At 41.2% G+C, this 12,510-nt stretch overlaps 1 protein-coding gene across 2 annotated transcripts in view; it reads left to right on the top strand.

The window, feature by feature from the left end:
• Positions 1–3,802, top strand: part of LOC140478794 (PHD finger protein 13-like) — a 35,430-nt gene extending 31,628 nt beyond the window's left edge. For both annotated transcript variants that reach the window (XM_072572181.1, XM_072572180.1), the window contains exon 6: positions 507–3,802. In XM_072572181.1, the coding sequence (XP_072428282.1) occupies positions 507–733 (227 nt within the window). In that variant the 3' untranslated portion in view covers positions 734–3,802. The remainder of the gene's footprint in view (positions 1–506) is intronic.
• The last annotated feature ends 8,708 nt before the right edge of the window (positions 3,803–12,510 follow it).

Raw genomic sequence — 12,510 nt, 5'->3', positions numbered from 1 at the left:
AAGAAATTATCACCTTGAGGATTTTAGAACCAGCTGGTACTAAATTAAAATTAAAAATGAGGAGGATGCCATATAGGACCAAGATGAAAAGAAATTTTATTTTACTTTAACCCTTTATGCCACAGATAATAAAAAATTATGCAGATAATATGGATAAAAAAAACTGAAGTATTCGATCAGCTTTGTTTGTATTAAATAGTGGGGCAGATTTTACAGGCTTAATGGCTTACTCTTGTTCATATTTTCCTCACTGCTTTTAATGATGTGAATTTATGCTGATTGGTTCCTTTGCTTCTGTATTCCTACTTTCTACATTACGTGTGACCTCACTTTTGTTGCAAACATAGTAACTCTCACTTAGCTAGATTGAAATTCAGCTGCCAGTTTGTTAATTACCTTTGTAATTTTCTGCAGTCCTTGGTATTGACTATTGTCATCGTCCGATCGAATGATAAGTCTGGTTGAGTATTGAATATCTGATGTGTTGACCATTTGGCTTCTTTCAGATGATGACTCATGGGACCTGATTACCTGCTTCTGTATGAAGCCTTTTGCTGGTAGGCCAATGATTGAATGCAACGAGTGTGGGACCTGGATTCATCTCTCATGTGCGAAGATCAGGAAATCGAATGTTCCCGAGGTTTTCATCTGCCAGAAGTGTAAGGACTCAAAGCAGGACATTAGGAGGTCCAATCGAGCACGAACCGGGCCCAAGAAACGTTTCAGCGAATGACTAATCAGAGACCTGATGGTTCTGACAAGTCATAGAGACAATCATGCACAATGGGAAAAGGAAAAGGTGTATTGAGAACTTTGTGGGACCAACTCTGCCCTGTCTGGTCAGGCATTGATCATTTGCCATCTTGAAAAAAAACTCAAAGGTGCAGGATTCACCGTATGTTGAATGTGTATATAATCCAAGTCCTGGAGTGCTCAGCCTCTTCTCAGTCATCCAATCTCTCTGCAATTTTTCTTTTGGCAGTTATTCCATTGAAGTCTGCAACCTAGAGACTGGACCAAAACAGTTCCCTATTCTGCACTCTCCTATTTAAAGTAGATCTGTGATTATGAAGCAGGACTTCTAAGTCAAGAGATGGCAGGAAATACCATGGATTATCTGTTACGATTAGTGTTGACTATGCCCATTGTCATTGGAACAAGGGGCAATGTGAATTTTTGGTACTTTGCAGAGGACTGCCAGTTGAATGAGGTTGTGTACTTGTACTGGGGAGGAGCAGGGTTGGAGGACTAAGACATGGCCTCTCTGTCATAGCAATGCAATTTGATTTTGTATGTCAAGCATAAACATAGTAGAGGGGCCTCTTCTCAACTTTTGGTTAAAGCACCTTAATGAGAAATTAAGGTGATCACATGAGTAGGCTGAGGCCTTGAGTTTGAGAAGTCGCTATGCAAAATTCTAGGTGTTGGGTTCCATTAATATCTCCTGCCAACTTTTTAGAAAAGTGTTATTCAACAGAACAGTTTGTTCTTATTCTGTTTCATATTCAAAAAAAGTGCAATTATGATTGGATATTTGTTTCCCATTAACAAAGGTTAATTTCTGTTAGTTAATCAGGAATTGATTCTGATACCTTTTGGATTCTAGGCGGCTGTTTGTGGAGGCTTCCATCTCAAGGTTCCTCTCTTTCTCCACCACCCCCCCCCCCCCCCCCTCCCCCAATTCCCAATTGTCAAAAACAAAGGGAGCAGTATTGAGCCATGCTGGCATATTTGATTCTTAGCATCACTAGTTTGGTGGCAGGAGGAGTCAGCCAGGGTACCCAACTCTTTTAAAACAAAAAGAAATTCCCATTGTGGATGGCAGACGAAAGCTGTATGTTAGTCCCTCTGCAGTGGTAAGTCTGTTCCTGCTTGGGGTGTAGATTCTTATTTTGCCACTGGTGTGGACTATCTAAGGGTCTAACATTGCAGTCAGGCATGAGTTAGTGTCTGGATCAGTGGTCCCAGCCCACAACATTTGTTGAGCTCTTGGTAATGTAATGAGACACAGACCTTGGAGTTCACACCACAAACCTTGATCAGTATAGTTCAGTTACAAGCTGCCTTAATAACAAACACGTAAAGCAATCTCCATCTTTCTTCACACCTCTAACAGTGAACTAATACAAAATATCCAAGGCCACGTGAACACCATTAACACCCACACCAGTTAGAGATTCCATCTTTCCAAACTTCAGTCATTGCTGTACAAAGCACTTTAAGCTGCATAACACAGTACAGTTGGGTACGGGTCCCTCACTGGATTGGCAAATTTTTAAAACTGTTAATGCAGCTCTGTCTCTTTTGAAGGTACTAACTGTTTACGCTGGAGACTTTCTTTCATGCATAAGTGTAACAGGCATTTTATTGTAGACCAAAAACATGCAATGCTCAACACCTGAGGGACCAACATCGACCAGTTGTTGAGATTGACTACTGGATACTGACCCTTTACTCATCCAGTGTGCTGAATTTTGGAAGTGTTTTCTGTAGTGTGCAGACTGCAGTGAGCAGGGAAGTTTCACCCTTGGAAACTGATTGTTTTAGCGTGACTGCTGGAATTCTATCCTTGTCATATTTTGATTTAAGATGTCTTTGTTTTTGGGTATCGGGTTATCTGCAAAGCTCTGTTGCACAAATTACAGAGTTGGAACTTTGGAATTTTGCCTACTAATGAATCCCATAAAACTAAATGATTTAGTTGGAATTATTTTGGTTTTAGTGTAGCCAGGAGAGAATAGCTGAGAAAGTTTCAGATATTTCTGGGTAAAAATCAGGGATGAGGAATTAGTTTGACCTAACAGATTTTTTTAATGAAGTTTTCTGTTTTTAGAAACTTTTTTTCTTTTAAAAGGGATGGTCAGAGTGAAGGGATTTTCCTAAGGTGAGTTGATAGCACTCAATCCAGTGAGACTCTTAGCCTGTGCTGAGGTGGTTAATTTCTTATTCTCGTTAGGTAATGGGTGCAGAATTGATTTTTGGTGCCCCGAGTTAACACTGGCCCCTGCCCCAACACCACCACCCTCCCACAACCATCCCAGTAACCCCTTCCCTCAAGGCTGCACTTGTGCCATTTTCTCCCCATGAAGGGGAGGAGTGGAAGTGTAATGAGATGGGTGGGGAAGAACAGGAGTCCAGGTGAAAAACTGAACAACACAGGTGGAGTAGTTAGAAGCTGGGATTTGGATGTAGTCACTATCCCTTTATTAGAGACATGGATGTTTTTTAAACTATAAAAAGATTACACCCAGGTCATGGTATTTGGCCCAGTGCCAAAATTTGCCATATATTCTGTTTGTAAATAGACCAGAAATTAATCTGTAAATAATCCTGGTTAAGAAGCAATGGAAGATAGGATGGGATGCTGGCATTGAGGTTACTTGGGATATGGTGTAAATTGCACTAAACCTTTCACCATGAAAATCAACTGAAGGGGTCAGCCCTCAAACTTGTGTTATTTTGTACAAATGTAAGATAATCGAAACCTGCATTTATAAAGTGCAGGCTATGTTTAAGATGTACCTGCTCATTCCTTAAGACCAGTTTTCTGTGGGAATGATTTGTATTTTCTGTAAGTATCACTTTTTGAATTGTTTTGATGCAGTTGGTAAGGGAATAGGAGAGCAGGGAATAACTTTAAAATGTCCCTCTGCCTCCTTTCAGTGCAGGCATCACAGCCGAGTCTTGAGCATGGGCATTAAGCTTATGCCCTTATAATTGTTAGGCAACAATTTACCACTGCATCACCACATTGACTGGTTTTCTACTCCTGGCAGGTAAAATAAAATCTACGTTGAATATACATCTTGGAAACTGGGTGTTAATATTTAGTCCCTGGGAGTGATTTATGATGTTAGATTTGGACAGGCATAGCCAGAACCTACTATCCATCTTGCCATGCAATTGTTGGGTTTATCACAAACAAATTTCTGCTTGTGCAGTGGTGCTGAGAATATGATGTATTCTTACGATGGAAACAAAGAAACTGTTCCTGGTTGGAGAATCTAAGGAGGCGTTATCTTGGCAAGAGTGCTAGGCTGTTAAATGGCACAGTGAGGAAGCACTTTGAGGTAAGGACAGTGGGACTCTGGAACTTTCCCTCACAATGTTACTGGGGTCAAGACTCTGGTTGATAGCAGATCATTTGTTGGGTATGTATATCGAGGGTTAAAGTGGATACATTAGAGATACCGATCAGCCGTGACCTAATTGAGTGGTGGAACAGGTTCTGGGGCTGAATGGCTTCCTGTTCTGGTGGACCACACAAGGCTCTGTTACCTCTCCCTCCTGCCGTCAGGACAAATCAAGTTTGGAAATTTGGGAATCGTGGATCTATTTTAGTCCCAAGTCCATGAATACAGGTATCCAGCACCTTTCAAATCCCTTGTGCTTGAAACAGCTCACCTGAGCATAACTGATGGGTCAAATATTGGATTCTTCTGCTTTTTATTGATCAGTGTTTTGTCAGTTGGCAAAACTTGCAACATCCTCCATTTTATTATGTTAAATTCAAATTTCCTGATTTGATTTCACCTATTTTATATCTGACCTAGTCTCCTTAGGAACTGTTTCTAATGGCCTGACTGTCACCCTAAAATTATGCTTCCTGGTTCTGGATTTTCCCACTGGATGGAATGGTTTCTCTGTGTCTATCTTTTTTGAGTTGTTTATTACTTTAAACATGTCAATTCAACTAACACAGCCTTCTAAATGTGAAAATGTACAAAAATGTAAGAAATCTAAGGAGGATGCCATTCGTCCCCTAAAGCGGGTCTTTCTAATGTAAAGTTTGCTGCAGTTGCCAGCTGAGGTTTTTGGGATATTGCAGCTGCCACTTGATCTCTGGCCAAGATATAGCAACTGTCTTCTCTCGGTTCTCACTGAGGGGTCCACACCCACGTTCAAACATCAAAAATAAGGTCATGGAGGGACATAGTTTGGGAAATGCTGTTGATCTGGATGAAGTCTTGTTTCCTACTCAATTCTCTTATCCCTTAATTCCCTTTTATGTCTGAAAAACCTATTGGTCTCTATCTTGAACATATGCATTGGCATTGAACATCCACATTGTGAAGTCCAAGGATTTTCAATGTTCTGTAACAAGAGCTTTGAAGCCAATTGATTTAGTTTTTAATTGTAATCATTTTGAAATGTACAGTTGTACAGCACAAAAGGCCACTCAACCCATCATGCCTGTGCTAGCCACTAAGGAACTGTCCAATCCACACCCTTTCAGCTCCTATAACCTACCAGTTACAATACCATATACGTATCCAATAGTCGTATTTTAAAATGTAATGAGAGTTTTCACCACTACTACCTTCTCAGGGAGTGAGGTCCAGAAATCCTCCATCCTCTAGTGAAAACACTTCCTCTCAATTCCTCATTCTTTCCTCTGCCAATTACGTTGGAATCATGCCCCCTGTTTATTGATCTTTTCACTGAGAGAAATGAATCTTTTCTGTCCACTCTACACCACTCATTTTATACATTGCAAATTAGTCTTCAATCAGCTTCCTCTATTCCAAAGACAACCCCAACCTAGCCAATCTTGCCTTATTGCTAAAATTCTCCATTCCAGGCAACTTGTTTAAATGCAGGCATTTGGCATTTTTTCTAAACATCTGAGCTGACTGTATCTTGGTAATACAATAATCCAAGGCACAATTGGGCGGCACGGTGGCACAGTGGTTAGCACTGCTGCCTCACAGCGCCAGAGACCCGGGTTCAATTCCCTCCTCAGGCGACTGACTGTGGAGTTTGCACATTCTCCCCGTGTCTGCGTGGGTTTCCTCCAGGTGCTCCGGTTTCCTCCCACAGTCCAAAAGATGTGCAGGTTAGGTGAATTGGCCATGCTAAATTGCCCGTAGTGTTAGGTAAGGGGTAAATGTAGGGGTATGGGTGGGTTGCGGGTCGGTGTGGACTTGTTGGGCCGAAGGGCCTGTTTCCACACTGTAAGTAATCTAATCTAATCTAAACACAAGGAAATAGAATAATGAATCTTTGAAGTGTTATCATCCTGTCAATTAGCAGTGCAGGAAGGACAAGTGACTTCATATTGGTTTCCATTTTGAAAAAAAAATTCATGGCGTCAGATTTGGCCAATAGATGGCTCTCTCTCCCCAGTCAGCAAATAGGAGCTTCATTGACACACTCTGGGGCCTTTAGGTATGAGATCCAGGCTGCTGCACCAGGAGATGTTAAACCAGGGCTGCATTTTCTGCCTGGATGTAAAGGATCTTTCAATCGCTATCTGGTGTCTTAGTCAGTATTTATCTCTTGATTAATTGTTAAACTGATTATCTGGTTGTTTATGACATTGCTGTTTGAGACGTAATATGTGCTGCTACATTTCTTAAGTTGCATCAATGACTACACTTTACCAGTTCTTCATTAGCTGTAAAGCACTTTAGAAGATTGTAATGTTAGGTGTTGTATAAATTAGAGATTTTTTTTCCTCCTAGGCATGCGATTATTGGTGCCAGTCCTTCCTTAAGCTTTTTTATTACTTTTGTTGCCAATCATGTAATTACTTGAAAACACAAAGAAACTGCTGGAAAAACTTGTTGGGTCTGGCAGCATCTGGAGAGAGAAAGAGAGTTAACAATGAGTCCTGTTAATGAAGTGAAGAAGGGTGACGACTCAAAGTTAACTCTGTCACACTCTTCACTGGTGCCAGATCGGCTGAGTTTCTGCACCAATTTGTTTTAGTGTGTTTCGGATTTCCAGCAACCGCAGTTTGTTTTATTAATGTGCAATTACTTAGGCTCACCATATTAAGGTAGATTTGAGACTGGTTCAGCTTCTCAGTTCCTGCCTGAAATAAATTGTAGATTTCTCCCTAGTAATGCTCTGGAAATGAGCCCCAGAAGCTTCCATTTGCTCAATCCTGACTTTGTCACCTCTAGACTGTGCTATTCCATATTCTACCTTCCCTATACAAGCCTTTACTTGTGTGACTGACAGCCAATGTTAGCAGTGGTTTTAGTTTAAAATTCTTCAGCTGATTATTTTTGGCGAGGCACCTGTTTTGTCATGTGTTATGGAGGACTGCTTTCTGCAAGCTTCAGTGAACATTCTGGTGCTATCTTAGCAATGGTGCCCCTCTCATCTGACATTTGTTGGAGTCTATCATTACACTGTATCTTGGAGATCTCCCACTGCCTGGATACCCTGGGATAGATCAGAATGTCTGTCACCAGTGCCATCTTGAAACAATACCATTGTACTCCTGGATTGTAGTTCTGCTATTGTCTCCGAATGCTCCTTGATATTTGCTGCTAAGCATGGCAGTGTACAGAAATCTAGCTTTCCACTTTGTGGAAAGGTTTCTGAAGGCCCTTGTGGATGGGGCAGTGCAGTTGAGAGATGTCCTGCTACCACGGTTGCCAGCTGGTTCAGTTCAGTCTCAGCCAACTGGAGAATGAACAGCAGTGTAGGAAAATGGGTAAGGGTAAGTGCCTCTCCTATGCTACCTTATACTCTCTCTACCTTTGCAACTTCACACACCTCCCACCACTTTTACCATCTAGTGAATTATAGTGCAAACTGGAGGAACAACATCTCCTCATTAAACTAGACATTTTACAGCCTTCTGGACTTATTGAGTTTGGTGCCTTCAACTTGTGAACATGTCTTCCCCACCACCCCCTCCATCACATCTACTATCCTTTCAAGTCTGGCAGGAGACTCACCATTTTTCTGCTGTTCTCACATTCCAATCACTTTAAGCTAGACTAACAACATCTTTTCTTCATCAGCAGCCTACACCCACTACCCCCAGAACTGCTCTTTCCACCTCCCCCAACCCAAACTACAGCATGAATACTCTCCAATCCACACTTCAGCTCTGAAGAGCCATCTAGACTCGAAACATTAGCTTTCCCTCTTTCCATGGATGCTGTCTCACCTACTATGATCTCCAGCATTTGTTGTCTTCAGTCATGCTTGAAACATTAACTGTGTTTCTCTTTTTGCAGTTGCTGAACCTGCTGAGTTTCTTAAGTATTCTCTCTTTTGTGTCTTTGTAGATTTTGCAAGGAGCTGTCCCTCTACCCCAAGGCCCTTTCTCCCTCTTTTGTGTTGCTGCAGCTTGCTAACCTTTTCAGTAGCAATTGCAGCAGTGAATGAGTTAATGATTTTGGAGGATCAGTGACCCAACCCAAGGCCTGGAATATAGTGGTAAGTCTTTGGGTTTCCTCTGGGAATTGGAGGTTTCCCACTTTCATTTTCAGTGTCCAGCAACCACAGTATTTCACAGGAGGAAAGAAGGATCTGTTTGTTAGGAGGGGTTCTCACACCTACATGATCCTTGACCTGAGCACCTTGAAGCAGTTGTTCAGGGGCAGGCAGTGGAGTTCTGCCAACCCACCTAGCTCTTGTAGAAGGAGAGGTTCTAAGCCACATCCTGGCTGAGGATCAGCTTCTTGTTGAGAGTGTTAATGATAACCCCAACAGGAGTATAGGGCCTAGACCAGTTTAAGCGGCTCCTTTCAGCTGATAAGGGACAGCCGGCAATGTTCACAGCCACTGAAACTTGAAGGAATTGTTTTGGGCTGCTTTAGAAAGATTGAGAGAAGAGGCCTGGGCTCTGGCTGTGTAGCTAAGTCACCATCCAGCTCCTGGCGACTGTCCCACTGAGTCATTGGTATGCGTAGGCAGCTCCTGGCTACTCCCCACAGTGGACAGATGAGGAATTTATTTTTACTGTTGTGAATCTGTGGAATCTTTTACCAAGTAAGGTTGTCAAGGCTTAGTCATTAAGCATACTCAAGGCAGTGAAAGATCCAGAGTTATTGGAAAAAGAGAAGAAACTGGAATTAAGGATTGTCCGATCAGTGATCTCAATGAATAGCGAAGCAGACTTGATGGGCTGAATGGTCTACTTTTGATCTTGTGGTCACGTTGGTATGGGCCTGGAGTGATGTGGACGCCACATTGGGTCAGGATGGCAAATTTCATTCATTAAAAGGACATTAGTGAACTAGATGGGTTTTTCTGACCATTAATGTTACCGTTACTGAGGCAAGATTTTGGAGGGGGTTGGTCCACTAATTAGTCTACTTTAGTAAACAACACGTGAGACTGTTGTAGGGCTAATCTAGAATTTATATTTCGCAAAATTAAATCTATACAGCAAAAATATTTGTAAACAAAGTCACAAAATGGAAATTACAGTAAAACAAGTACTGTTGAAAGTCTGAATTGAAAATTGGATTCTTAAAAGGGAATAAACTAGCCATAGTTAATCAAGAAAGTTAACAATAGTATCAAATTGAAGGAAAATAAGTGTGGCAAAGATTTATGATATGTCTGAGGATTTGGAAAGTTTTAAAAACCAACAAAAGATAACAAAAAAAGAAGAAAATTAAACTTTGACAGTAAACTAGTAAGTAATATAAAACTAGACAGAAAAAGCTTCTTCAAATATACATAAAGGAAGATAGAGACCAAAGTCAACGTTGGCACATCAGATTGTGGCTGGAGAAAACATAATGTGAATCAGGAAATGGTACAGTAGTTGAATAAATAGTTTTGATTTTCAATTTTTCACAGTAGAAGACAGAAAATAGCATCGTCAAAACACAAATAACCAAGCTGCAAAAGGAGGTGAGGAAATCAGTAGATTAGCTATCACTAGAGAAAAGCACTAGGGAAACTAATGGAGCGAAAGACCAATAGGTCCATTGGACCTGATGGAATGCATCCAGGACATTAAAGGTAGTAGCTGTAGAGAGAGTGGATGCACTGTTAGTGTGTGTGTGTGTGTGTTTTAGAATTCTTAAACTTGGGAAAACACCAGAGGATCAGAAAACCATCAACATAATATCCTTGCTCAAAAAGGAGAGGAAAATAAATAGGTATGTGTCGGCCCATTAACTTAACTGTCACTGGAAAAATGTTAGATTCTCATAAAGGATGCAATAGCAGATCATTTAGAAATGCATGATACAATCAAGCAGAGTCAGCTTGGCCTCAAAAGGAGAAAATATGCCTGACAAGTCTATTAAATTTCTTTTGATAACATGCAGGAATGAGAATAAGGCATCGGTGCATATATTTGATTTCCAAAAGGCATTTTGATAAGGCACTGCATGTAAAACTACTAAATATGAGCCCATTGTATTGGTGGTAGTATATTACCATGGAGAGAGGATTGGCTGAGCAATAGAAAATGGATTAGGATAAGGAGACATTTCAAGATGGCAAAGTAAAATTGGGGTACCATAGGGATCACTGCTGGGACCACAATTATTTACAAGATATATTGATCACTTGGTTGAGGAAAATGAATGTGCTATAGCCAAGTTTGCAGATGACACAAAAATAGGTGGGAAGACAAGTGGTGAGGATGACAGGAGCCTATCGAGGGATAAAGTCAGGTTAAAGTGAGTGGGCAGTGGAATATAATGGGGAAACTGCAAGGTTATGCACTTTGGCAGGAAGAATAAAGGTGCTGAGTATTATTTAAATGGAGAAAGATTGCAGAAAGTTGTAGCACAGAGAAATTTGACAGTCTTCTTGTCTGAATCATAAAAAGCTAGTATATAAGTTCAGTGGGTAATATGAAAGGCAAATGGAATGTTGGCCTTTATTTCAAAGGGAATGGAGTAGAAAAATCTAAGTCTTGCTAATACTATGCAAGGTACAAGTTGGAGCACACCAGGAACGCTGAGCAGTTTTGGTCCCTTTATTGAAGGTGAGATATAATGACATTGGAGACAGTCCAGCGAAGGTTCAATAGGTTCACCTGCCTATGAAGGGAATAAATTAAATAGGGAGTTTGGGTACATTCATTGGAGTTTAGAAGAATTAGAAATGATTTTCTTGAAAAATAAAGTATTCCTGGTGAACTTGACATGGTAGATGCAGAGAGGATGTCTCCTCTTGGGTGAGATTAGGACCAGAGAGTATAACATCAGACTAAGATTTCACCAATTTGAGATAGTTGAGGATAATGAATCTAGTGAATTCTTTACTGTGGAGGACTGTGCAGGCTGGGTTGTTGGGTTCATTCAAGGCTGAAATAGGCATTTTTTCTTAAATTATTAAGGGAATCATGGGTTAGGGGAAAGGGTAGGAAAGTGTAGTGAAGGATTATCAAATTGATATGATCTCACTAGCAAATAAAATTGTATGGATTAAATGGCCACTTCTGCTGCTACGTCTTGTGGTCTAAAATGCTGAAAATACTCAACAGCATATGGCGACATCTGTGTTGAAAAGTAGAATTAATGTCTCACATCCATAATCTTCCATCAGGATTGAAATGATGTTACCCACCCTCCACCCAGCAGCCCCCCCCCCCCCCCCCCACATTTATCTTCATATAAGATCAACCTAATCTACACACCTCTCAATTTACAGCTGTTCATGTGCTTGTCCAGCAGTCACTTAAATGTCCCTAATATCTCTGACTCTACCACTGCTGGAAGTGCATTCCACACAGCCACCATCCTCTGTGTAAAGAACCTCCCTCTGACAGCTCCCCTATTCTTTCCTCCAATTACCTTAAAATGATGACCCATCATGACCACCCTGGAGAAAAGTTTCTGGCTACCTACTCTATTTATGCCTCTCATTACCTTGTACACCTCTACCAACTCATATCGCTTCCTTCTCCAGTGTCATTTGACCTCTCTTCATAAGACAAGCCTTCCAATCCAGGCAGCATCCTGGTAAATCTCCTCTGCACCCTCTCTAAAGCATCTACTGTACATCTTTCCAATAATGTGGCGTCAGAACTGGATGCAATATTCTAAGTGTGATCTAACCAGGGTTTTATAGAGCTGCAGCAAAAGCTTGTGGCTCTTAAACTCAGTCCCGCTGTTAACAAAAGCCAAAACAATATACGCCGCCTTAACAACCCTATCAACTTGAGTAGCAACTGTGAGGGATCTATGGACATGGACCCCAAGATTCCGTTGTTCCTCTACACTGCCAAGGATCCTGTCTTTAGCCCTGTATTCAGCATTCAAATTCAACCTTGCAAAATGAATCATTTCACATTTAACAAGTTGAACTCCATCTGCCACTTCAGTCCATCTCTGCATCCAGTCAATGTCATAGTGTCGAGGGCTCTTGCAGGCTACAATATCTTGCAGAGGCCCAAGAACAGATTCCTGTGGGACACCACTGGTCACTGACCACCAGGCGGAATACTTTCCATCCGCTACCACTCGCTGTCTTCTTTCAGCCAGTCTGTATCCAAGCAGTCAAATCTCCCTGTATCCCATACCTCCTAACTTTCTGAATGAGCCTACTGTGTGGAACCTTATCAAATGCCTTACTTAAATCCATATACTCCACATCCACTGCTTGACCTTTGTTAACTTGTCCCCTCATGTCCTCAAAGAATGCAATAAGGCTTGAGAGATATGACTTGCCCTTACAAAGCCATGCTATCTTTAATCTAACTATGTTTTTTCTAATAGTCATAAATCCTATCTCTCAGAATCCTTTCCATACCTTGCTTACCACAGATGTAAAACTGACTGGTCTGTAATTCCC

Source organism: Chiloscyllium punctatum, chromosome 6 (assembly GCF_047496795.1).
Source record: "Chiloscyllium punctatum isolate Juve2018m chromosome 6, sChiPun1.3, whole genome shotgun sequence".
NCBI classification, from domain to species: domain Eukaryota; kingdom Metazoa; phylum Chordata; class Chondrichthyes; order Orectolobiformes; family Hemiscylliidae; genus Chiloscyllium; species Chiloscyllium punctatum.
This window is presented reverse-complemented; position numbering and strand designations above follow the sequence as displayed.